General features: G+C 25.6%; 19 protein-coding genes across 19 annotated transcripts, besides 2 other annotated features; 12 read left to right on the forward strand and 7 right to left on the reverse strand.

Annotated features, from left to right (window-relative positions):
- Nucleotides 1-183: 183 nt before the first annotated feature.
- On the reverse strand, nt 184-1,650 carry EHI_044650 (importin alpha, putative; the record flags this gene model as incomplete). Its single annotated transcript, XM_652140.1, has 1 exon — nt 184-1,650. The coding sequence occupies one exon, from the start codon at nt 1,648-1,650 to the stop codon at nt 184-186; it is 1,467 nt and encodes a 488-aa protein (XP_657232.1).
- A 674-nt stretch (nt 1,651-2,324) lies between these two features.
- EHI_044660 (uncharacterized protein) lies at nt 2,325-3,191 on the forward strand (the record flags this gene model as incomplete). The annotated part of the gene is made up of 1 exon (XM_652139.2): nt 2,325-3,191. The coding sequence occupies one exon, from the start codon at nt 2,325-2,327 to the stop codon at nt 3,189-3,191; it is 867 nt and encodes a 288-aa protein (XP_657231.2).
- A 179-nt stretch (nt 3,192-3,370) lies between these two features.
- EHI_044670 (uncharacterized protein) lies at nt 3,371-4,145 on the forward strand (the record flags this gene model as incomplete). Its single annotated transcript, XM_001913350.1, has 2 exons — nt 3,371-3,436; nt 3,618-4,145. 2 exons carry the CDS (start codon nt 3,371-3,373, stop codon nt 4,143-4,145), a joined length of 594 nt encoding a protein of 197 aa, XP_001913385.1.
- Nucleotides 4,146-4,213: 68 nt separating this feature from the next.
- Nucleotides 4,214-5,150, forward strand: EHI_044680 (uncharacterized protein; the record flags this gene model as incomplete). Its single annotated transcript, XM_001913351.1, has 2 exons — nt 4,214-4,915; nt 4,968-5,150. The coding sequence occupies 2 exons, from the start codon at nt 4,214-4,216 to the stop codon at nt 5,148-5,150; spliced, it is 885 nt and encodes a 294-aa protein (XP_001913386.1).
- Nucleotides 5,151-5,213: 63 nt separating this feature from the next.
- On the reverse strand, nt 5,214-6,377 carry EHI_044690 (RhoGAP domain containing protein; the record flags this gene model as incomplete). The annotated part of the gene is made up of 1 exon (XM_652138.1): nt 5,214-6,377. One exon carries the CDS (start codon nt 6,375-6,377, stop codon nt 5,214-5,216), a length of 1,164 nt encoding a protein of 387 aa, XP_657230.1.
- A 304-nt stretch (nt 6,378-6,681) lies between these two features.
- On the reverse strand, nt 6,682-7,893 carry EHI_044700 (uncharacterized protein; the record flags this gene model as incomplete). Its single annotated transcript, XM_652137.1, has 1 exon — nt 6,682-7,893. One exon carries the CDS (start codon nt 7,891-7,893, stop codon nt 6,682-6,684), a length of 1,212 nt encoding a protein of 403 aa, XP_657229.1.
- A 152-nt stretch (nt 7,894-8,045) lies between these two features.
- EHI_044710 (uncharacterized protein) lies at nt 8,046-8,963 on the forward strand (the record flags this gene model as incomplete). The annotated part of the gene is made up of 1 exon (XM_652136.1): nt 8,046-8,963. The coding sequence occupies one exon, from the start codon at nt 8,046-8,048 to the stop codon at nt 8,961-8,963; it is 918 nt and encodes a 305-aa protein (XP_657228.1).
- Nucleotides 8,964-9,061: 98 nt separating this feature from the next.
- Nucleotides 9,062-10,123, forward strand: EHI_044720 (uncharacterized protein; the record flags this gene model as incomplete). The annotated part of the gene is made up of 1 exon (XM_652135.1): nt 9,062-10,123. The coding sequence occupies one exon, from the start codon at nt 9,062-9,064 to the stop codon at nt 10,121-10,123; it is 1,062 nt and encodes a 353-aa protein (XP_657227.1).
- A 73-nt stretch (nt 10,124-10,196) lies between these two features.
- On the reverse strand, nt 10,197-10,559 carry EHI_044730 (peptidyl-prolyl cis-trans isomerase, putative; the record flags this gene model as incomplete). Its single annotated transcript, XM_652134.1, has 1 exon — nt 10,197-10,559. The coding sequence occupies one exon, from the start codon at nt 10,557-10,559 to the stop codon at nt 10,197-10,199; it is 363 nt and encodes a 120-aa protein (XP_657226.1).
- A 47-nt stretch (nt 10,560-10,606) lies between these two features.
- Nucleotides 10,607-11,336: a repeat region.
- A 240-nt stretch (nt 11,337-11,576) lies between these two features.
- Nucleotides 11,577-13,112: a repeat region.
- Nucleotides 13,113-15,348: 2,236 nt separating this feature from the next.
- Nucleotides 15,349-16,001, forward strand: EHI_044740 (UMP-CMP kinase, putative; the record flags this gene model as incomplete). Its single annotated transcript, XM_652130.2, has 1 exon — nt 15,349-16,001. One exon carries the CDS (start codon nt 15,349-15,351, stop codon nt 15,952-15,954), a length of 606 nt encoding a protein of 201 aa, XP_657222.1. The 3' UTR covers nt 15,955-16,001.
- Nucleotides 16,002-16,091: 90 nt separating this feature from the next.
- EHI_044750 (uncharacterized protein) lies at nt 16,092-16,532 on the reverse strand (the record flags this gene model as incomplete). Its single annotated transcript, XM_652129.2, has 1 exon — nt 16,092-16,532. One exon carries the CDS (start codon nt 16,530-16,532, stop codon nt 16,092-16,094), a length of 441 nt encoding a protein of 146 aa, XP_657221.2.
- A 248-nt stretch (nt 16,533-16,780) lies between these two features.
- Nucleotides 16,781-19,299, forward strand: EHI_044760 (Rho guanine nucleotide exchange factor, putative; the record flags this gene model as incomplete). The annotated part of the gene is made up of 3 exons (XM_652128.1): nt 16,781-16,808; nt 16,890-17,506; nt 17,881-19,299. The coding sequence occupies 3 exons, from the start codon at nt 16,781-16,783 to the stop codon at nt 19,297-19,299; spliced, it is 2,064 nt and encodes a 687-aa protein (XP_657220.1).
- Nucleotides 19,300-19,422: 123 nt separating this feature from the next.
- EHI_044770 (60S ribosomal protein L32, putative) lies at nt 19,423-19,827 on the reverse strand (the record flags this gene model as incomplete). The annotated part of the gene is made up of 1 exon (XM_652127.1): nt 19,423-19,827. The coding sequence occupies one exon, from the start codon at nt 19,825-19,827 to the stop codon at nt 19,423-19,425; it is 405 nt and encodes a 134-aa protein (XP_657219.1).
- Nucleotides 19,828-20,038: 211 nt separating this feature from the next.
- Nucleotides 20,039-20,614, forward strand: EHI_044780 (uncharacterized protein; the record flags this gene model as incomplete). Its single annotated transcript, XM_652126.1, has 1 exon — nt 20,039-20,614. The coding sequence occupies one exon, from the start codon at nt 20,039-20,041 to the stop codon at nt 20,612-20,614; it is 576 nt and encodes a 191-aa protein (XP_657218.1).
- A 64-nt stretch (nt 20,615-20,678) lies between these two features.
- Nucleotides 20,679-21,560, forward strand: EHI_044790 (uncharacterized protein; the record flags this gene model as incomplete). Its single annotated transcript, XM_652125.1, has 1 exon — nt 20,679-21,560. One exon carries the CDS (start codon nt 20,679-20,681, stop codon nt 21,558-21,560), a length of 882 nt encoding a protein of 293 aa, XP_657217.1.
- A 776-nt stretch (nt 21,561-22,336) lies between these two features.
- On the forward strand, nt 22,337-23,329 carry EHI_044800 (uncharacterized protein; the record flags this gene model as incomplete). Its single annotated transcript, XM_652124.2, has 2 exons — nt 22,337-23,176; nt 23,249-23,329. 2 exons carry the CDS (start codon nt 22,337-22,339, stop codon nt 23,327-23,329), a joined length of 921 nt encoding a protein of 306 aa, XP_657216.2.
- A 119-nt stretch (nt 23,330-23,448) lies between these two features.
- On the reverse strand, nt 23,449-24,123 carry EHI_044810 (ribosomal protein L10, putative). Its single transcript, XM_647426.2, has one exon. It carries the CDS (start codon nt 24,116-24,118, stop codon nt 23,486-23,488), a length of 633 nt encoding a protein of 210 aa, XP_652518.1. The 5' UTR covers nt 24,119-24,123; the 3' UTR covers nt 23,449-23,485.
- A 242-nt stretch (nt 24,124-24,365) lies between these two features.
- On the forward strand, nt 24,366-24,806 carry EHI_044820 (calmodulin, putative; the record flags this gene model as incomplete). The annotated part of the gene is made up of 1 exon (XM_652122.1): nt 24,366-24,806. One exon carries the CDS (start codon nt 24,366-24,368, stop codon nt 24,804-24,806), a length of 441 nt encoding a protein of 146 aa, XP_657214.1.
- A 181-nt stretch (nt 24,807-24,987) lies between these two features.
- On the forward strand, nt 24,988-25,173 carry EHI_044830 (ribosomal protein L39, putative; the record flags this gene model as incomplete). The annotated part of the gene is made up of 1 exon (XM_649839.2): nt 24,988-25,173. One exon carries the CDS (start codon nt 24,988-24,990, stop codon nt 25,141-25,143), a length of 156 nt encoding a protein of 51 aa, XP_654931.1. The 3' UTR covers nt 25,144-25,173.
- Nucleotides 25,174-25,413: the final 240 nt, after the last annotated feature.

Here is a 25,413-nt window from a genome sequence, read left to right on the forward strand (position 1 = left end):
ATAGTTTATTTTAATAATTAATAAATAATAATTTTTAATAGTTAAATTTAGATGGAATAAGAGAGGTCTTTAGATTATTGTTTCTCAATAGTTATTTCATCAAATGAATAATTAAGAAACATTTTTCAGAGTTTCGTTTTATTTTTTCTTTAAAAATACAAATGTTATGAATAACAAAAAAGATTAATAAGCAGATTCCATATCTAAACTAGATTCTGATTCTGTGTCGAGGAAGAACCTCAATACTACAGCAGCCATTTTTGAAGTTTCTGGGTCATGATGGTTTATGTAAACCTCAACACACCTTTTAGTTCCTGCTTCGATCAACTTTTCTACATAAACATTTTCACCATTTTGTGCAAGTGAAGCACCAACACAACAAATTTTAATTAAAGAAGATAAATACAGTTGTACTAATCTGTCATCTCTATTATCAAAGTCTGCAAAGATATAAAATAATTGATCCATTTGACAAAGGAAAAATACTTCTTGATCGTCTGCCATTACAAGGATATTAATTAACATCCATTTAATATTATTTTTTGATTCATCACTAAGAATTATATATTTTTGAATGAGCATTGGTACTATTCCATTATTTATTAAGAGTTTTTTAAATGAATCAGAAACAACAAGATTTGAAGCAATAAATGTACATTGTTTTAATACATTATCATTTGTTTGTGGACTTGCAATAATTGATTTAATATACGAGAAAATATCATGCTTAATAAAATGATTAAAATATCGCTCATCTTCATAAGAATAAGCTTCAAGTATTTTAAGTATAGGTATAATGATTAAAGTATTTTTTTTTCTTAATAGTTTGAATAATAATTCAAATACATGAGACTCTACTAATAAATTAAATTGTTGTAAATTTCTTGATATTGTATATATTCCCCAACAACTATCAGCTATTGCAGATTCACTTGATTCTTTTTCAAGTAATTGTATTGGTATTATATTACGAATAAAATCAATATTATATTGTTTTGAAACAGAACGACATATATTACAAAAACACCATGCATAAGAATTTTGCAATGCTACACTTGTCATTGGTTGTTGATTAATTCTTGTCATTATTTCTATAAATCCCATTTGAAACACAATTGTTGTAAGTTCTTTTGATTCAATAATTAAATTTGAAAAGAATGACAAAGCCATTGAAACAATTTCTGAATTTTCATCTTTTAAATAATATCCCATAATTGTTAATATTCCACCAGTAATCAATGGATTAAGTAGTCCTTCAGATAATGCAGAAATATTAGTAAATATATGAATTGAATATTTTATTTCTGGAAATGTTAAATTAGTTTGTTGTAATAATGGGCGTAGTGTCATTGTTACATCCATAACTTTATCTACAGTGACTGTGTCATTTTTCCAATTTCGAGTTACATAACATAATTCCTTCAATACTTGAATTTTAAGCTCTTGATTTTCGTTTTTAATTCCTTCGTTTAATAACGAAAGTAATTGTTCTATTGGTCGAGTTGATTTAATTGGAGTATTCTCTCCAAGATCAATTACTCTCTTTTCATTTTGAAATTTCTTTCTTCGTTCTGTCCTCAATGAAGAAATTTGCAACAGACGTGTTTTAACTTGTTCATCAAGTGATTTATTATCTCTTCCTATATTCATATTATTTTCTTATTCAGTTCTTTTTTTTTCTCCTTTTTTCTTTCCTTTTTACAATTGTTTTTTTTTCCGTGTTTAAGACATTTTCTTTTTATGTTTTATTTTTTATTTCAATATGTTCAGATAAATTCTTTGAAAAATAACCTTTTTATTATACAACAAACTTATATAAATAATATTTATACTAATTTTTAGTGTGTTGGATAATCAGAATTAAGTAATAGTAAGTGTGTATTGAAGTGATTAATTCTTTGATTATTATTTTTATTTTAAACTTCTTAACTTTGAATGATTTTTTCAACCCCTTTAACGCGTTGTTTTATCATATCAAAATAACTTTTACAAACAAAAAAATTATTAAGAGTCAAACTACTTCTGAAATTAGATATTTCTTTCTTATCTTAACATTCAATTGAACCAAATTTAAGTTGAAAATCTTTTTCAAAGAAGAGAAAATTAATATGACACTGTTTTTTCATAACGAGAATTTATCAAACAAAGTCTATTGTATTTACCTTAAATACAATTTAGTTTTTAGTGTTTTATTTTCTTTGTTATGTTGAGTTAAATTAATAAGAATTTCATAAATGATTCATTAATTATTATATTCTTATGTTTTCTAAAATAAAAAAAGTAAAACTTGTTTTTTATATATGACTGAGAAATACATAGAAAAAATGTGTTGTGTTGATAAAAAGTATAGTCATTACGTTTGCCCTCGTTGTCATCAAGGAGTTTGTTCTGTGAAATGCTATCAAACACACAACAATGGAAATTGTTTTAATTCATTTAGTAGTAATGAGATTAATCAATTAATGAAATTTAAAATTAAAGAAGATGAAATTCAATCATTTAGAGATGTTCTTCAAAAAGATGGCAAAGTAGACACAGAAAAGTATGACACTAAAGATATTGATGATATGCTTCTAAGAAAAATTGAGTCTGGTGAAATAAATGATATTAACCAATTAAAAGCAATATTGTCTCAAGATCAGATACAAAAATTCGAAAGAAATTTAACTAAATTATGCCAACAACAGATAGAGCAATATGTGCCATGGTATTTGTCAATTTCTTCATCAAATCTACCTAGAGAAATAATGACTAGCATTAATGTTAGTAAAGTATCTCCAGTGGTAGTTCAATGTATTGATTGTTGTTGTGTTGTTTATATTGCTTTGACGAGACTGTATGTTTCTACTGAAATATTTGATGTTTATTCCTCAGAAATAGATGTCCAATTACAAGAATTACTTCCATTCCTTTATCAAAGATATCCAACAGTATTTCCAAATGACTATATTTATTACGTAATTGACTGGATGAAAAAAAATGAATATATAGAAAATATTCCTCAGACAGCTTCTCTTATTCGTGGGGATTACCAAATTATTAAAGAAGATATTTATTTAGTTTCTTTACTTATTTCTCATCTTCACCAATTTTATTCACAATTTCCCTTAATATCTAAGAAGTTAGAATTTTATTATGCATTTGTAAATACTCAAGAATACAGAAGTATTACAATATCATATATTAACTAGATGAGAAAATAAAAGAAGAGACAAAAACATGAAAGAAAATCATAATACATTAAAAAGGAAAAAATAAATTTTAGATTTTTTTATTTATTTTGATTTGTATAGTAAAAATATAAAAAAAAGCTAATTATCACTGTGGCTTAGTTTCTTTTTTTCATAAGAAACTTGTTAATAACTAATAAATGAAACCATCAGGACCACTTTCTGATGTTAAAGATGAACGTACAATTATTACTTCTAAGGTAGTTGTTTGTTTATTGAGTTAATAATTAAAGAAGTCTGACATTTATTTAATAGAATAACATTCGATTATTTTCAAAGTATTGTTATAATTGTGTATTAAACAATGAAGGTGTTTATGTTTGTTTGACAACCAAAACGATTTTTCTTATAATTAAAGTGTGTTAATAATAAAATCTAATATTACAGCAACTTCACTTAATATTATCAGATATTTTGTATTATGGAATTACTGATGAAAGTATTATGTTTCTTGTTATTGACCTTTTTCAAAACAAATTTAGATTTGTAGAAGATAAATACAATTATGGGAGTGTATTTATAATGTTGAATATACTCAGTGTAAGATTACTTAATTGTCCACAGTCATTGTTTCAGGCTGTTACTAGACTAAAAGATTATTACAGAGCTTCTATTCCTTATGTATCTGTTGATCAAATGAGTTCTCCAGAAAAAGAACAATATTGTGAACGTTATTTAGATGGTTTTGGATATCGATACACGGAGCATTGGGTTTTAGACAATTCTAAACCAACATTTAGTTATTCTATTTCTTTATTACACCAAATATTAGATGATAGAAATCATCACTATAACATTTATACAATTATGTATACATTTATGACTCCAGAATTCACCAAACATAAAACGTTTGTTGATCTATTTGAAGAAATTTTTGTGAGGATTAATAATAAAACCAATTTAAGTTTGTCATGAAAGTGATTATTTTAAAAATACACTCATTTTTTATAGAGTCATTTGTTTCATTAATTAAAAAAAGGATAATGGAAACTGATATTGATAAACAATATTTCTCTTTTCAACAACTTGATTATATTAAGTTACTACTCGTAAATGCTTATAAAAAGTTGAATGACTCTTCTGTTTTAGAAAAGAAGGAATATTTTTGTTTTCAAGATATCAAAAATCTTAGAGAAGAAATTAAAAAAGGAAGTAACATCAATGATTATATCACAAAAAAAATCTTTGACGTTGAAAGATCAACAAATTATAGTACTACCAAGAAACACAACGAAAATTATCATATAGTTAGTTCAGGAGTTGAGGAAATAAATTGTTATCCAAGAAGAGAAGTTCATTACTCAAGAAGAGGAATTGGGAGTCATAATAGGTCTCATTCTAGACCAAGTGACAAACAAACACAATATCCAGAACGAGAATTTTATGGTGGACTAGAGGAAAACAAAAGAAAAAAATTCCAGAGAAAACAATTAATTAAAGAAATAATATTAGATGATAACAAATTTGATGTTCAGTTACTCAACAACGTAAGAGTTATTCAAGAAAGAACTGACACTTCTAAAGACATACAAGCATCTGGGATTATTACAACCACAGATGATGATATTAAAACTTTTGATAAAAAAGAAGGAGAATTTGAGTTATTTGAAGATTCAAATTTAAGTTCAAGTAATGATGATGTTGAAGAAGCACTAACTACGAAAAATCATGTCTTTGCATCTATTGTTTGTTATTGTTTAGCATCAATGAGTTTTGTCAAAATCTTATCAATTATAGCATGTCCCACAAGAAATTAATGAGTTAGGGCTTGTTTCTTTAGCAAAAGAAGTGAGTCGTGTTAAAATGTATACATTTGATATTACAACAAGAGAGTTATTGATTGAATTTATGAATAATAGAAGTCTAAATTCTTTTATTTCATGTAGAGAAATGAGATTTGTTGAATGTAAAACCTTTTAATTGAATTGTTTAAACAAGAAAATAGGCTAAATTGCAGTTTTGAGTTGTTGAATACAACAATATTTATTTAGAAAGATTTTCAAAAATGATCGTTAATGGAACATCAGTTTCTTTTGAGGGTATATCTCTTTCATTACTTGGAGCACCTAATTCTCTAAATGCAATATCCTCTCTATCTGTAAATGAAGTACATTTTCTTGGATCAGTTTTGTTTATTAGGATAAACTTATTTGTTTGTTCACTATTTGTAAATGACTTTGACAATCGTTTTTGGTGACCTAATTCTAAGTTAAAAATGTGATGGTATTGAGTGATAAGAAATTCAACAATATCATAAATTGTTGATGGTATAGCTTCTGTTTTGACCCATCCAAGGTATAAAGCAAATGAATGTGCAATAGAATGAGGAGCATATTTTACAGGATCTACATTGTTAAGATACACAAACATTTCAAGTATTTTATCTAGAAGAAGTCTTTGCTCGATTGGAAGCGTCCTAATACTCTTTTCAACTAACTCAACATTAATAGGATTAATTGATAAAAAAGAAGAAATAGGATGAAGTAATGGTGTTGGTAATGACATAAGAAATAGTTTCAATATAGTCCATGCAACTGAAGCAGTCATATTTTTAATTTCATTATTATTATTAATTGAATTAATAAGTTCTTGAACTTGGTGTGGAGGTAAGGTTTCAATTATATCATTTGGATGTTCTTTAATAGTATCAATACAAACAAGTAACAGTGGAGGGATTTCTTCTCCTGAGACTTGACGAAGTTCTTTTAAATCAATTCCAAGAACCTTTTTTTTCTTTGCCGTTATAATATAATTTTTAATTAAATTTTTCCATTCATTTCGTTCTGTTTTATCAGAAAAGAGGATAACAAAAGTTCGTTGACGGAAATCAAGTGTTTCAATCAACAATAATGTTTTACCTCTATCCTTTGAAGACTCGTCTAAATTATCTTGAACTTTTGTGTGTATTAATGAAATCTTTCCAACAATTTGTCCTTCATTTGACTTTCTTGTTAATGACAATAATGACTTCTTTGGGCATTCATAAAAAAGAATTTGTTGGCTAGTCAACGTCATATTTAATGATTCTTCAAAACAACGTTTTGAAGTATATGTTGGTGATGTAAATACTTGTGCCTGATTAGCGTACAATGCAATAAGAGAACGGATAATAACTTTAGTCATGGTGTTTGGTGACACTGTCGACATACAAATTTAAATGAAAATTTTCTTTTTTTTCTAAAAAATTTATTATTTATTTTCAATAGTTTTTTTAATTAATAAAAAAAACATTTGAATATTCTATTTTTAGTATTAAAAAATACCAAACTTTTATCAAAATAATTTATAGTCAATAATTCATGAAACTATAACTTACTACAAAAACTTTTATTAAAAAAGTGATACACGAAGAGACTAACCCAAAAGAAATTAAAAATAAAATAATTTAAGAAAAATTTTTTTGAACAAAAAAAATAACAAAACCATTCTTTATTTCAATATTTAAGAGTGGTTAACATAAAGAGTTTAAATTTGTTAATAGCTCTTCTTGTTGTTGATCAACTTCATCAAGTAATGAATTAATAGACTTAAAAGAATTTTGAATAGTATCAAGTGTTTGGCTTTTTAAGTCTGATTTTTCTAGTTCAAAAAATGTATTGGTTTTATTATTTAAACCAATTAATAAATCGGATGTCTCTTTGAGACACCAATTAATGTATTTTAGGTTTTCAACACTTTGAATTAATGGGGTTGTTCTTATTTCTTCTCTTTTAAAATCGTCTTTTAGTTGTTCTTTTAGTTGACTTATTTTATTAATTATTCTTTCTTTACATTCACCACAATATTTCTTTTCATTTTCTAAGTGATGAACCCATAAATAAGAGTTATGTTTTAATTCTTGAGATATCATTTGGTCTTTGTTATTAATTTCAATTTGCTTTTCTTCAATATTTTTGAGGAGTTTCTTGTCTATAACTAGTTCAGTATCTAAACTGTATTTTTCTCGTAATTTTTTTTGAATAAAATTACATTCATTCAATAAACCATCTAGTACCTTTTTTTCTTTTTCAATACTTTTTAACAGTAAATCTTCCTCTGAAGTATTCAAATGATTCTTATTTGGATGAATTGAAGAGAAATACCAATCGATTTGGTGAATTTGATTAATTTCATGTTGAGCATATTTATTCAAGTCATCATAATAATCATCTATCCCTTTAATTAAAGAGGTAATGTGTTTATATTTATTAGTTAATTGTTTGTAACATTGAACACTCATTCCTAATGTCATATTTTCGTTAATAATAGTACTTATTAGTTGTTCTGGTACAACGTTATAATTCAAGAGATCAATGATATTATTACGAATTATCTCAAACTCTGGATAGGTTGATAATTCAATAACTTCTTCTTTAGTCTTAATAAAATACCATTCCTCAGACTTAACAAATAAATCAAAAACTTTTAGCATCACAACTAATTCCTTTGTTGATTTATTAGTAAATTCATTATTACAAACTGTATGAACACAACAAATATCATCATACCATAAATGAGGATATAACAATTTAATTCTTCTTAATATATGTTCATTCATGTATATTGAAACTGTATCATTTGAATTGTCTATTTCATTAACATGGGGGACAAATTCATCACTCCTTGAAGATAATTTTTGTTCATTTCTAAGTCTATCCCTTTTAAAGTCAAAAATTTTTTTCATTAATAATCCTCTGATAATGTTTGTTTAAATAGATATTGATTCATGAGATTGTTTAAAATGAAAGGATATTCTATTATTTAATTTTTAGTTAAAAAATAAAAATTTCTATTTTTGATTAAAAAAGAGAAAAATTAAAAGAAATCAAAATCATTATGTTTCGATTGTTCATATCAAATGCACCTTTTATTTATATTGTATTCATTTCAATATGCTATATCACATTTTGTATTGAACAAAAAAATCGTTTATGTTTAGGTAATAGAACAAATGATACAACAGGACTTATGGAAATACATTCAGTTGCTATGTTATCAGGTTTTCTTTTACCAATCTTATCAATCTTCAGATTAATAAAAGGGAAACTTGTTATTGTTATTCCATTTTTTGTTGATCTTACTACTTCATATATTATTCATCGGATTGGGTCTTTTATAATTTCATTTCTTAATATTTATCTTGAAGATACTACTTGTAGTAAAGATAGAGAAACATTAAATGGAGTAAATGGATATTCATATGCAATAGTTTATTTCTTTCTCATTTTCATTAGGCTCTTAAATTCAAATGATTTATACCCTCAAGCCACTCAATCAATAATTACCCTACAACTACAATTTCCAACATACACCCAAAATGCATATCAAATTTTTTATCAAAGCCTCGGTCCATTTTCATGTAGATATTCATGTAATTGTCAAAATTATATTCGTTATAAACAAAAATGTATTTATCATTCAACAACATATATCATATTAATGTTATATATACTTTCTGGAACTATATGTATTGGGCATATTCTAATTCATGGGTATGCAACAGTAAATCAAATTTTTTATGGATGTCTTGTTGCTTATTTAATGGTGTTTTTATTTGATTGTATATTATATTATTTTAGACCAATGGTTAAAGCAATTATTTTAATTTGTTTCTTTTATTTTACTATGTTTATAGTTCATGCATTTGTCGAAGGGGTTTCTGTTCATTACTCATTTTATCATATGATCTGTGTTGTAGATTTGATATCATCAGTGATTCTTCATATATCAGTTTATTCTCCTAAAACCATGTAAGTGACTTATTTTATTATTATTTATTGTATTATTTCCTATTATAATTTTCAAAAAATATGAAAATAAACCAGAAAAAAAACATAAAAAATATTTGTAATATGCAATCACCTCAACCTATTAATACAGATTTCCATATCGTTAGAATTTCTGGAAAATTAATGTACATTCCACACAATAATGTCATTGCTTCATTACAAAATATTTTAATCCAAAATTCACAATCAAAAACACCTTCTCAGTATGGTATGAAGTCAGCTCAAATTCAAACTCTTTTTGATTCTTTTTATGCATCTACTCTTCAGTCATACTCACCAGCAATGCAAATTTATTTTTCTTATCGTTTTTTGGCGTTGCACTCTCCTGAAGAGAAAAGGGTTGGAATTTTAACTTTATCAAAAAATATTTCATCATTAAATGAGGGTCATCTTAGTGATTTAGAACGAATATTTGATAATGACATTAATGACTGGATGATTTGTGATGCATTAGCAAATAAAGTAGTTACTCAATTTCTTCGGTCACATGAGGATTATTTTCAGAGAATATATAAATGGAAAGACTGTGGAAAAATATGGAGAATGAGAGCATGTTGTGTTATCTATGTGAACTTTGCAAATAAAAAAGAAAGTACATGTCTTGAAATATGTTCAACTTGTGTAAAAAGTAGTGAACGATTTGTACAATTAGGAGTTGGTTGTTTATTAAGAGAAATGTCATTAAATTCTACAGACAAAGTTGTAAATTTTATTTATGATAACTATAGATATTTTACAAGAGAAGGTTTAAGATATTCAATTGATAAATTAGATGTAACCACAAGAAAAAAAATCCTTGGTATTGGAAAAGGAAGAAACCCTGTTAAATCACCAGCTCCATCTCAGTCAACTTCTCCTAATATCCCTACCTCTTCAACGCCTGTTGTTTCTGTAAATACCACAGCCCAACTCCAAACTGTAGATGACCAATTACGTGCTCAAATATTATCAATGGACTACTTACATTCTGCTATTCAACCAAACATTACGGCTACTATACCAGTCGTATTACCAAATGGTCAAGTTAATTACGTCCATCCAAGTGCTAATGTAATGGTTCCTCCTAATTATTCCCAATATTATGACCTTCAAGGATTTACTCAAAATAATTATTCTCCTCAATAAACTATCAGTTTTGTTATAGTAATTTATTCTCGTAGTTTATCAAAAGAATAAAAAATGTTTCTTAACCAGTTTCTTATTTTCTTTCTTCAACTAAAACAATGTGATATCCAAATGGCGTTTTAAATGGTTGAGTGTATTTACCCACTGGCGCATTAAATGCAACATCTTGAAATGCTCCACACATTTGTCCTCGAATTACCCATCCAAGACTTCCTCCTTGATTTGCTTTATCTTCACTATATTCCGTAGCAACTTGACTAAATGGTTTTCCTTCTTCAAGCTTGGCAAGTGCCTCAAGAATCTTTGATTGCTTTTCACACAAAATGTGTCTAACTTTGATTTTAGTACACCCCTTTTGTTTCTCTTCTTTATTATCTTTTGTGGTTTTAGTTGAGGCTTTTGCTCCTTTGGCGGGTGCTTGCTTTCCTTTTGGCATTACTTATATTTTTTAGATTTTTTAATTATTTTTTTTAATTCCTTTTTGGAGTAACTATGACAGGAAGTATTAAATCTAAAATACTACAAAATGATGCTTTAAAATATTGTAAACATTGTCATAACACAATTGCATCTATTAATCATATCTTGTTAGGATGTAATGAAGAAAAATCAAATATCAAAACATGATTATGTTTGTAAACAAATATAAAAACAGATATTAATTACACATCTTAATGAATTTGATGCTATTGATTTTAATAATCCTCCTAAATGTATTAATAATGATAAAATGGTCATAACTTACAATAAAGATTTATTGGTTAGTGACCATTCTTTCCATGCTAGAAGACATAATATATATTATCAAAATATGAAAGAAAAGAAATGATATATTATAGATGTTGCTATATGTCAAGATAATAATTTAGAATTAAATTATATTCATAAAATAAATAAATACAAAGAATTACAAGAGAAAATAAGAAACAATAGAGAAATAATATATGTAGAAATAATACCTGTAATATTATCAATAAATTGATTAATACACAAAGAATCAGTAAGAAGATTAAAATCACTAAAATTACAAATAGAATTACCAAAAAAATACATAACAAACAACAATAATAATCAAAAACTATGAAAGACTTAATGTTTTACACAAATAATTCTGATAATATAATAGAAAAAGAATCAATCTAATTCAACATAATATAATATAAAGTAAAGGTAAAAACATAATGAAGAAACTAAAATAATCACTTCTCGATATTCATAACGATAAACTGTAAATGTATGATCCATTATTTGATGTTTTTTTAATTTTAAAACATTTTTAAATCAGAACATACAGTCAATTTCATTGTTATTGATATTGATTAATATTCTTATACCTTTTTTTCAATCAAAAAAAAAAAAATAAATAAACCATAAATAATCAAAGATATATGAAAAGGTACATATCAAAATTAATAAAATGTATAAAAAGAGAATGAAATTAAAATTTAATAATAAAGTAATTAATTAAGTATTAATAGAAATAGCTTCTATTCTTATTGACTCAGTGGAGACTAATCCTGTCAATTCATCTTCTAGTATCTCTACAGAGTATGTTTGATTGTGATTGAAGCAGTATTCCATAACATCCATCATGTTTTTTATTACAAGGCTTTTTAATTTCTTTCTCGATGTCAATTTCAATTTTTAATTCTTTAATTAATTTAATACTTGAGTTATTTATTAATCCATTTATTGAGATTACTACTGGATTTATTTTGACATCTTTCAACTTTTCTATTTTCATTAGTCTATTCTTTAATTCCTTATACATATTTCTTTTCTTCCAATAGGCTCCATTAATATTGTGATCAGCCACAATAGTCATATCAAATAATAGACTAGTTTTGTTCTTTTTATCTATTACATATATATCTGGTATTTTGTGATATTGTCCATCACTTTTAGGCATTATTTGTTTGTTCAATATCATCATGATGTCTTTATATTTGAGCATTGTTTCATATGAGGTTTTTATATTGTTTATTTCCAGTGTATTTTCTTATTAATCAATATGATTATGCCAATATTATCATGTTTTTCTATTTGTGATTTTTTATGATAAATACAAGATAGTAGAATGTGTTCTACTGTAGCTATCTTGTCTTTACAAAGTGTGGAGTATTTCAATCTTTCATTTTTCTTTATTTTTGATTTTCTATACACACAAAATATTACTCCATCCTGCATTTTAGTTAATTGAAGAAATGCATTTTTTTAATATTGATGGATTTCCATGCTTTCACTGTATTAGTTTTATCTACTCATTTTGACATGAACCATCTTCTAAGATGTCACTTATTTGATGACATTTCCATTTTTTGATGTTATTTGTTGGTCAATAATTTTTTATTTCTACTACTACTTCTTTTTCTTTTTTATTTTCAATCCCTTCATTTATTATTTCTTCTATTTTTGTTTCATTGATTTTATGAATTAATGTTTTTTAATTCTATTCCACATTCCCTTCTTACTGTACCATCTATCTAATATGTTATTTCTTATTTCACTTTCTCTGGTACAGTAGTACATCACTGTTTTTACTAATTCAATAACATATTCGTCTCTTATATTTATTAATCCTTCACCCATTTCTTCTAGAGGGACATATAACCTATCTTTGGAGTTTCACCATGTATTTTGCCTTTCTTAAATATTTTCTTATCTCCAAATCTATTTTATCTAGGTCAGTGATTTTCCAATTTACAACTGATGCTGAATATCTGAAGATATTGATTACTTCCGTGTTTATTCTAGTAATATATCTTCTATTACTACTTTCATCAGTGTTTATTTCTTCCATCTTTTTCATCATTTTTTCTTTGATGATTTTACAATTGAAGGTGTCATCAATTTCGTCGGACTGCCATATTCCTAAGTATTTATACAAGTCATCACCTTCAACTATAGGGATGTTTTGCATTCTATTTGGTATTTCTTAATGTTTTTTAATACCATTCCTGATTTTTTTCTCATTCATTTCCATTTCTATGAAAAGAAATTGCGAAAGAATTAGAAAAATGAATATACAACTAAAAAGAACAATCTACTTACAAACCAAATAATACAATGATAAATACATACTGACAAATTAATAAGAAAAGTAAGATAAAAGAATAAAAAATAGTAAGTGATAATGATGAAATTGTATATGTTAATAAAATAATATTGGTAAGAAACAGAAAAACAAAATGAACAGGATAAATAAAGATAAGTGAAATGACTAAACTGAATAAAAAAACACAAAACAGCATGAAAATGAAACAAAAAAGTTGTTAAGTAATGCACAACAATAAAAAGTTATAACTAATAAATACCAATGAGAAGAAAATGATAATAATAAAGTTTGAAAAGAAATAGATAATATAAAATGATTTTTATAAATTTGATTTAAAATACAAAATCAATCTTAGTTAATTATTTTTTTATAATACAAATGATACTATATATATCCAAAAATAGTGAATAAACAAATTTTATAATTTATAACATTTTAATCATTTGATTTTATTGTTAATTAAATGAAAAACACTGTTATGAATATCAATAAATTAATGACTCATTTCTAAAATAATTTCATAAATCATTTTACGTCAATTGCTATTTTCTTTTCTCCGAACTCACAGCTATTTTAATACACTGAGTGTCAATAATAAACATTTCATTTAAGCTGTGGTAATGTTTTTAATCAAGTCGGAGTCATTGGTGTTTTAAATGATTCAAAACCAATAAAAATGGATTATATTATCATATTTATCATTAAGTTTTTTTATTGAATAAAAATGAATCTGTTTAGTTATAACTTCTCTTTTATTCGTTTGATACCAACTCTTATCTCTCTTACTCATTTTCTGTTTTTAATTGCATTACACGTGGCTTTTAAAATTGGTGTTATCAAATCAAATGATAATACTAATTATATTAGAAGGTTGATTGTAGTTCTAATAGAATTAAAAATATTTGAATTGATGTATTTAAATGTTATTATATAAAATAACCATATCATAAAAATCAATAATACCAACATTACTAATATAACTCTAACAAATTTAAAATAATCAAAGATACTTTAATATGCTATAAAATAAATATTACATATAAAAGTAATATTAAATAATGAAGATGAAGTTTAATAATTAAACCAACTTCATTCTTATGAATAAAAAATAATAGAATAAGAAATATATTGGTAATACAAATAATTATACACCAATTAATAATTAGTCAAATAGAAAATAGTGATGTATTAATTAATAAATATAAAAGTAATGAACAAGTTAATGACAACTTAATAAAAGTTGAGAAGAAAGATATTTTAATGAATATAAAATATTGTAATAATACTAATTCAAAATATTTCATTGAAACAAATTAATAATAATAAAATAATGAATGCTTTATAATTAATAATTATAATCATAAAAAGATAAATATTAGATATTTTTTAAACAATTTCAATATTATTTTTATTACTATTTAATCTAAATCATTGTATTATCTTATTATTTTTCATATTAATTTGTTAACAACATATTTTTCATTCATAATTCAATATTATATAATCAAACACTATATAAACGAAGTATTTTCATCTAGTTTTGATTATATGTAACTTATTAAAAATTATAACTATTTTAATATTATTATAATGAATTTAATAAAAGATATTCAAGAATTATTTGATTTAAATTAATGAAATTAAATTTAATAAATGATTATTATAAATACAAACAATTTTAATTTAATCGAAATGTAATAAAGTGTGTATAATTATAATATAAACATGTGTATGTATTCTATTGAAGCTTCAGCAAAAAAAAGAAATTGAGAGCGATTAACACTAGAATGACAAAAATAAAACAGCACTAGAACTAATTTAACAGATACGTATTTATAATAAACAGTTATAAAAAAGTTTCAGCAACAATTTTAAACTTGAACCAACCACGAACTACACAGAATAATTCTGAAATAGTATTTGTTGTCTTTAACAAGAAACAACTAAACAATTGAATAAACAAAAACCAATAGGAACAGGTTGTATTAAAAATATTAATTAAATCATCATATAATTGAATAAACAGAAAACAATAAATTCCTCAGTTAATATAGTATTTAAAAAATTTTGTTATTTAATAAATAAAAATATAAAATTAAGGTTATGTGTTTCCACGCAATGTCCTTCTGAAAAAGGACAAAAAGAAAAAGAACAAATAAACATATTTTTTATGTCAGACATTAAATACGTTTATTTCATTCTTGGAGGTCCAGGTGCAGGAAAAGGTACTCAATGTGATAAATTAGTAGAAAAATTTCCAATAACTCATTTAAGTGCAGGTGAGTTATTGAGAGCTGAAATGGCTCGACCAGATTCACAAGATGGACAATTAATTTCTTCACTCATTAAAGAAGGAAAAATTGTTCCTTCACACATCACTGTAAAACTATTATTAAAGGCTATTCAAGAACATCCACACAAAGTTTTCCTTATTGATGGTTTTCCTAGAAATGAAGAAAACAAAAACGTTTGGGAAGAAATGGCTGATTCTAAAATTTTTGAAGTTGTTAAATGCATTACCATTGATGTTCAAAGAGAAACAATGAAAAAAAGAATTATGAAGAGATCTGTTGATAGTGGAAGAAGTGATGATAATGAAGTTACTGTTTTAAAAAGGTTTGACACATTTGAAAAAGAGACCTGTCCAATCATTGAACATTTTGGAAAAATCAACAAATTGTTAAGAGTCTCAGGTGAAGGAAGTGTTGAAGAAGTGTTTAAAACAATTAATGAAGAAATGACAAAATTCTACACAGAAAAGAAAATTCCATTCTAATTAAAATCTTCTTTTTTCATTCTCATCATATTAAGATGAAAAGTTCTTTAATGAGAAAGAAATGAATGATAATTACAATCCTTTGTATTGTCATAAATAAAAACATTTTTATTTTAACTCATTCTAATTAAATCAATTTATTCATCTTTTGTATTAGTTGTAGAGTCAGTAATAAGTTGTTGATATTTTCTATTCATCTGTTTAAAAGCAAGAATAACAACAAAGAATAACCCACAAATACTCATAATAATATCAAATAAAAGAACTTGTTCATATCCTGCATCTCCATCATAAACACAATTTCCATTTTCATCTTTTTTAAATGAATCAACACATTTAAAACATTGTTCTTCCAATTTTCCTCCAACTGAACCTTCTTCACACACAGCACAATGTGCATGTTCACATGGAGAACATTTCAAACCTCCAGTAGAATTATGAGTTAATCCATACCTTGGTTCACACTCATTACATAATTCACTATTTAAACAATTGTTGCAATGTTCTATACAAGGGCAACACGTATATGTTATTGTCATAACATCAAATGACTGTTCAAAAGTACCATTCCCACACATCTTTTTTGAGTTATACAAGTAGCAAAACCAATGGTAATAAGTACAAAGAAGATCATTTATAATTATTAGTATTGAAATATTCTTATTCAAAAAAAGATTAAAATTTTTCTTAAAATCCTGTTAAATTAATTCATTCATTTCCTTTAAAATTTATTTGAATCATTTAGTAATTATTTTGTTATTTTTCTTTGAAATAAAAACAAAATAAAAAAGATAAAACAAGATCTATTAATAACTAATACAAAAGCATGGGTTTGTATGTATTAATATTATTAAGTAAATAATATTAACAATCATTAGAAACTTTACATAAAATCGATTCTTTACTTGCTAAATTAACTAATTCTATACCAGAAGTAAAACCACGATTTCACTTACATCCCTCTCGTCCACTAGAATGTTCTTATAGACAATTAGATACTTTGATTACTATTATTACTGATGAAAAACCATATTGTACATTAAGATGTTATAATAGTGCTTTAGAACATAATATCACTTCTTCTTGCCTTTGTAGAGTAACTGGAGATTATTATAATATGCCATTTGAATATAGAAGAAAACAATTAAATTCTGAATCAATAACTCAATTATGTAAGTCATTAATCCTTGAAAATACAGCTTTTCCAGATGATGGAATTGAAACACCAACATTTTCAAGATTTTATTTATTAATTGTTCAATATGTAGCACAAATGCAATCTCATAAATTATTTAAATATCTAAGAACAATTAATCCAACTGTCCCAAAGAAATATTTTCATTTTAGGGTTGCTGATGAAAGTGAAGCAATTACTATTTCTGGATTTGAACACAATGCTATTACTCCATTTGGAATGAATAAAGAATTACCAATAGTTCTTGCTGATGATATTACTAAATTACCAGGTGATTATTGTTGGATTGGAGGTGGAGAAATTGACGTTAAATTAGGGTTCAATGTTTCAGAATTTATTGAAAAAATGAAACCAATGGTCACAGATATTTATAAACGTGATGGAGAAAAAGATGAAACCCCAATAAATGATAACTGATATTTACTAAACTTATTTTGTAGATTTTTGGGTTTAAATTTTTAAGAAAAAATAACAAAATATGATATAGTTTAGTTATTTTACATCTTTTTTATCTTTTATGATATTTATTTGTTTTACTAAAGGAAATATGATTTTCATAGAGATTACTTTTTTGTAAGAAAAATCTAATCAATAAAATAGGCGGTATGAACGACACTGATATATTTGTAATGAAAAGAATGGGACTAACTGATCATGAAGTCATTGAGTTTATAAAAGTTTGTTTCTTTCATGTTTCATTTAAAAAATACTTTATAAGGTTAATTCTTTAGTTTAGTGCTTATCATAAAATTATTGATTATGTGATTAACCTTGAAAAAAAATCAAATTCATTCAGACCACCTGTCCCAACTCATCCACTGCCACCAACTCCTACTCCTAAAGTACCATTTCGTTCTAGAAGTCTCACAGTATCTTCAGAAAGAGTAAGTAATTCTCAAAAAGATGAAGAAAAACGAACCATTAAAAAGAAAAAACCCTTACTTAGCTTTTCTTCAATGTTAGAAAGAAAAAGAGTTAATCCTGAAGAAACTAAAACAAGTGCTAAAGATGATTTGACTATAGCTAAAACAAAAAATGAAATAAAGCATGAACGAAGAAAAACTTGTAGTGCTGTCGGATTAAATGCTTTAGCAGTTATTTCTAAGTCAACAATAGTGATTAAAGAATGTGAATATAAAGAAATAACAAAAATTGAAAGTGCATGTAAAGCATTTGTTGCACAAAAAGGATATGATTTAGAAACAATAAAATTAAGAAGAGAAGCTGTTAAAGAATTATATGAAACAGAAGTAAGTTTTTGTGATAAAATGTCATTATTAAACACTCATTTTAGAATACCAATGATGCAATTAAAAAATAATGGACTTATTCTACAAAAACCATTTGATAATGTCTTTCTTACTTTAGAAGATTTAATAATATGTAGTAAAATGTTCATAGAAAAATTAAAACCAGTTGTAGAACATTTTAATTATAATACTTGTTTAGGTAATTTAATGGAAGATTTATTATCTAACGTATGGCCATATATCAGGTTTAGCATTGATTATAATATTGCTCAAAGTGAGTTAAAATTTTTAAAGACATATCCATGTGTTCAGAAGTTATTAAAAGATAAAGCAAAAGAACCTTCTTTAGATAATCAAACTATTGAAGGATTATTAATCCAACCAGTACAACGAATCATGAGATATCCAATTTTATTGAAACAAATATTGAAACGAACTTCAAAAAGTCATCGAGACTACAAAACATTATTCGAAGCAAATGCAGATTATACTTTTTTCATTCACGAAGTAAATGAACGAGCAAAATTACGAGATAAACTTATTGAAGTTAGTCAAATTTTAAATGACATTAACTTAATTCAACCATGGAGATATTTCTTAAGAGAGAATAAAGTATCGTTAAATGGAAAACATAAAATGGTTTATTTACTAAATGATATGATTTGTTGGGAAGGTGATAAAATTTTAGTTGATAATAAAGTAATATTAGAAACACCAAAAGCAACAACTTTAATAGTAAAAAGAAATCATGATAGTATTAGTCTTAAATTTGAACAAGAAAGTGATGCAAAGGATTGGAAAACAGTACTAGATGATATTATAGCAAATGATAAATGGAGAACAAATAATGAAAAGAATTGGTTTGCAACTTTATGTAAATTCAAGAGTAGTTGGCTTTAAAAAAAATAAATAATTTACTGTGAATTATATTCTGTTTAAATAAGAATAGTTATTATATTATTAAGAAAGAAAAATAAGAAAAAAACTAAAAGTATTCCAATTTATCACAAAAGAACCATTTATTTATTGGGCAACTTCTTGTTTCTTAATTCTAGCATCAGCATTAAGAACTCTAATGTTTAAGATTTTAGCTCTTTGGATAATTTCTTGTCTCTTCTTAGCAGAAACAGCATGTGAAATTTCAGCAGCATATTTTCTGTTTTGCATCATAATCATTTCAAGATCAGTTGTATTACGAACTGGGAATTTATAAAGTCCACATGGAAGCATATTTCTTGTGGCTTTAGCACTTCCATATCCAATCTTTGGAAGAAGGTTAGTTCCCTTGAATTTTCTTCTTAATCTATTATCAATACCTCTTGGAACTCTCCATGATGCTTTAACACGAAGGAATCTGTTTGAATCAAATCTCTTGAAATGTCCAGTATATTTCTTAACAATCTTTGGTTTTATGACAGGTCCGACCATAGATAAGAGAGACTAACAAATTAAGCCCTTTTTTCTAGTTTGTTCCGTGTTGGGGGTTTTTATTATTATTATTTAATTTTCTTACTATTCTTTTTGCTATCTTTCTTTCTTCTTCAAATTATTTTTGTGTCATATATTACAAAAAATAAATACAACAACCCTATTTTTTCTCTTCATTACTTTTTGTGATTGATCAGGATTGAATCATTTCATGTCTGACGATACATCAAAACTTCCTGTTCTTCAAAAGGAACATCCAAACTCACGTAAGGCTAAGAGAAAAGCGAAAGAGGAACAACGAGATACAAAACTAAAAATGGAAAGAAAATTGCATCGAGTTCTTAAGCAAGCTCCTTTAGTTGATATGGTTAAATGGTTTAGGGATAGTATAATAGCTCTTGGAATTAATGAAACAAACATCAGAATTGTAACACAAGAAGAGTTATTTGTTCTCTCTGTTAATTATTGTTGTAGAAAAGATGTAGAGTATGATGATATTGATGATAAAATAAAAAAAATGCTTCATACTACCTCTTCAATACAAAACAAAAGAGATCGTATTTTAGAAGAAATATCCAATATGAGAAAGGCTTTGATTGGAGGAGTGGATATTCCAGACTTACTTGATATAGACAACATCAAATTTATTTTAACTGTTCGTGATATTTATGTTACTATTAAACAATCTCTGAAATTAAGAACAGTGAAATACTCTATGAAAGATACTCTTCCACTAACTACTGGCGTTGAGCTTGCTATTAAGAAATTTGAAAGAAAATTTGATTGATTTGATTTATATAACATTACACTTTTTTTTTTTGAAAAAAGGAACAAATTAGTTCACTCAGGAAATGCAACTACAAATGTCATGTAGTCATGATCAGTTAATGGAATTAATACGGTTACGAAATGCCATTAATTCAAGAAAAGAAGAATGTGCCGATTTAGAAGCTAAGATATCAAATATTTTATCACAAAAATCTGAAGGAACAACCCTTAGTGAGAAACTTCAACGACTAGAAGAGTTACAACTCAAAAGAATTGAGTTACAATCCAGAAAACAAACTCTAATGAAACAAAATGAAGACCTTAAAATATTTATTGAAGGAGAAAGTCAAAAACTTATGAAAAGTGTAGAATTAATGGAAAAAGTCCAAAAAAAAGAAATGAAGGAAGTACTAGAAAATAGTGTTCAGGTTTTGAGTATTGCTGAGGAATTGGAAAGACAACATAAAGAGTTACAAAACAAAGTATTTCAATTAAAGAAAGAACTTATTAATCAATTAAAAAAAATATATTCTCTAAAACAACGTCTTGATGATAAACTAACACAACCTATTATGTTACTAAATGGTGTAGTTATTCCAAATAAAATTGGGTCTCAAGAGCTAGAATTAATGAATGAAGTATACGGTGATATTGCTCATATTATTAACTTATTAGCACGTTATTTCGATGTTTCTTTAAAATATCCATTACACCCAAACGCTATGTATTCTTTGATAAGTGTTCGTGGTAAACAACAGCAAACACTCCCTTTGTACAGTAAAACAGTTAACCAACAAGCTTATCGTACTGCATTAACATACCTCAACTATGATATTGATCAATTACTTCTATATTTTGGAACAGAACAGTGGGAAGCAGCAGCTCATGCACAACCTATTGAAAAAGTATATTCGATCTATCAATGTTGTGATAAATGTTTTAATACTACGGATACAACAGAATGAAAAGACAATCATAATCTTATTGATTAGTTCATTTAAAGAACAATATTTTTTGAATTTTTGTTTTAAATAACATTTAAATAAAAAAAAATTTTAAACAAAAAAACCAATAAATTGAATTTTTTTTTATCTTAATTCAATTATTACCCAAAAATTATTTAAATAAATAATGAGTCTTAGTTTTCATTAATTATGTGAGTGTTATAAGAATTTTTAATACTAAACAAGTTAAATAAATACTCACTTCTAAATCAATAAATTAAATGTTTTGGTTGATATAGAAATATTACTAAATAAAATTACAAAGGTATCAAACCTTATATTTCATATTTCAATATCTTTATAATATTATTACAATAATAAAATAAAAAGTAATATTTTAATTATTTTTTAAACTAATTTTTCTTGGTTGATAAAATTATACAAATCTTATATTTAATCTACCTCAAGTCACTGTTAATTATCAATTAATAAAAAAAGTAACAATCGGTTTTATTATGTATTAATAGTAAATTAATTATTAATTTTTTAAAGTAATACAAATTATTGAATTAACTTTATTCTTCATTAACTAACAACAAATAAAAATAAATCGTTTCAAAAACAAATAATCCTAGAAACTAATTTTAAATAATGAAACTAAAATTTTGTTTTAATATTTTGTTTATTTTTTAGAACATTTTTTAAAAATATTTTTTGAGATCATTTAAGTATTTTTGAGATTGAATTAAGAAAAGAAAAAAGTAAGAATCTTGAAAATAATAAAAAAAGGAAATAAAATGATTACTAGAAAAATAGAATGTCCTTGTAAAAATGTCTCTATTTCTGTTATAAGAAATGAAGAAAACATTAAAAATCCTTTTGAATGTGAAAATGTTAAAGAAATTATTAATGGAACGATTACGAGTAAGTATAATTTTTTAATTCAAACACGTAATAATGAAAATTGGACTATTTTAAAATGCCTTCATTGTAAATGTGATATTTGTGCTAGTGAAAGAGATGACCCTAAAACGATTATTATTTTTAAATACAATGAAAATGTATTAAAAGATGGTAGATTTTCACAGACTTATGGGATTGTATTGAAACATCATTCAATAGAAGAAGGTTTTGTTGGAGATGAAGAACGTCGTGAAATAGCTAAAATACGTCAAAGAAAGATTGATGAGTTATATAAAGAAAAAGAAAGAAAAATTGCTGAATATGTTAAAAAAATTGAAGAAAGATATGAGTCTGATAAAGAAGTTGTTGAAGAAGAAGAAAAAGATATGTTATGTGCATGTTCTGTTGAAGAAACATTTGTTGAGCAACAAGAAGAAGAAAGCTACTTTAACTTAGATGTAGAAAATCCATTTGGAGAAGTTCCAATAAAAGAAGATGGAACTTTTGTAGGTGTCACTGCAAAGCAATCCATTGACAAGAGAACACCAAGAAGATTAAGTAACCAAGTTATAGATATAAAAAAAGCAACAGATAAAGTAGAATTTATTGGATTAATGGGTTTAACTCAAAAGAAAGCTGATTCAATTAGAATTTCAAGAAGTTTAACAACTGAAGGGAAAGATGAAGAAGAAGAAGGTATAAATGATAATTTTCCAAGTACATTCCAAGAATATGTTTGTTATTATTTAACTTATTTACACTTTATATTAAAAGTGATTAAAAGGAAATTATATTTATTCATATAGACATTAACAAGAAAAGAAACAAACGAAGTTCCAATGTCTAGTTCGCACATGAGTTGTAAGAGTTATAGATTATTATTTTAACTCCATATAACAATTTAGTTTATTGCTCAATATTATTTAACTGTGTATTTCTTTTCTTTAATTTATTTCTTTACATTTTCTGTTTTAAACCAAAATTAATGTAAAAAAATGAAAAACCATAAAAAATATTAAAGGCACGTTTAGAAGACATTCCATTTAGTTAACTTTTGGAAGTGGACCTTTTGTTGTAGCTAATTTGAAGTAACATCCATCAGCAATAATCTTTCCATCTTTCTTAAGTTGTTGATATTCTTCTTTAGTGTATTTAGTAAATCCCCATTTGTTGGAAATAACGAGTTTTTGTCTTCCTGCAAATTTGTAACATGCAAGTCTGAATGATTTAATCATTGCTGGAAGATGTTGTTCTTTACATCTTCCTGAAATAAGAACTTGTCCTACTTTAACACGAGCACATGATCCATATGATTTACCCCATGCTCCTCTCATACCAGTTTGAAGTCTATCAGCTCCAGCACATGAAAGCATTTTATTAATTCTAAGAACATGGAATGGATGAATTCTTATTCTAACATGGAATCCGTCTTTACCTGCATATTTAAGCATATTCTTATTAATTGAAATACGTGCTGCTTCCATAGCTTCTGATGAAATATTTTCTCTTTCAAGTCCTACAATGTGTACACAACATGGGAAATCATCACATGGTGCACTTCTGTTTCCAATATCAAATAATTTGATTCTTGGATCTGGAACACCACGGCAGTACTTTGATTTTGGATATGGGTGTCCTCTAACAAGTCTATAACATCTTCCTGGTCTTCTTCCCATTTTATAACAATCTGCCAGGGTTAGTTCATTTTTATAAGATCCTCTTATCGTTATTATCCCGTTTTTTTCCTTCTTCTTTGGCTCCAATTGGTCCTATTCGATGGTGATTGATGTGTTGATTATTTCTACATTTAGATTTTTTTTAAAATAAAAAACAAAAAAACAGAAAATAAAAAATTCAATGCAATTCAAAAAACATTTTTTTAGTGAATCGAAATAAAGAGTTTTAATAGAACTTTTTAATTTTATGTCTTCTCTCACTGAAGAACAAAAGAAGAAGTTTAAAGCTACATTTAAACATTACGATAAAGACAAAGACGGACAAATTACATTTGAAGAATTAGGACAAATATTAAGAGGAATGGGAAGAAATACTACAGATGTAGAAATCTATCAAATGCAACAAATCCATGGAAGTGATAAAATTGATGAAGCAACATATTTAGCGTTACTTGCTCAAAAACTTCAAGAACCAGATAGTGTTGAAGAAATTCAAAAAGCATTTGATACATTTTTTGGACCAGGTAAAACCACTATTACCTCTGATGAATTTAAAGCAATGATGATGGAATTTGGAGAACGAGTTTCTGAAGATGAAGCTGATGAGTTAATTAAAGATACAGGACTAAATAAAGAAGGATGTATTGACGTTAAAGCATTTATTGATCATGTGTTTGAAAGTAAATAATTCATTTGTTGTACTTCTTTATTAATGTTATTTACTTCTTTTTTATTTGTTTATTTTGTTGTTTTTATAATATTTAATTATAAAATACATTAAACAAAGAGAAATTATAATTAAAAAGTAAAAAAACTATAATTAATATAGAATGAAAAATGAACTTTAAACTTATTATTAACAAGGCACAATGACTGGACACAAGGGTTTCTCATACAAATTAAAACTTGGTAAGAAAATTCACCAAAACAGAGGTGTCCCACAATGGTTCAGAATGAAAACTGGAAACACTATTAACTATAACTTCAAGAGAAGACATTGGAACAGAAGAAAGATGGGCATGTAAGCTTCAATTTTAAAATTGAGTACCTTGTTGAATTTTTGGGTTTTAATGTGGTTTATTTATCAATACCACAAATTATTTCTTTCATTTCATTTGTTTAGGGTTGAAAAAAAACAATTTTGAGAATAAAAATGTTATTAGTAGTAAAAAAGAAAACTTAAAAAAAATTTTAATAACTTTTTTATTGGAAAGTCATTTAGCTATGATTTAAATGTATAACTTGGTTCAATTAAAGTATGGCAAACTCCTTGATACTGAAAATTAAAAAGTTGA

Source organism: Entamoeba histolytica, genomic scaffold (assembly GCF_000208925.1).
Source record: "Entamoeba histolytica HM-1:IMSS scf_1104750516975 genomic scaffold, whole genome shotgun sequence".
NCBI lineage: Eukaryota > Evosea > Mastigamoebida > Endamoebidae > Entamoeba > Entamoeba histolytica.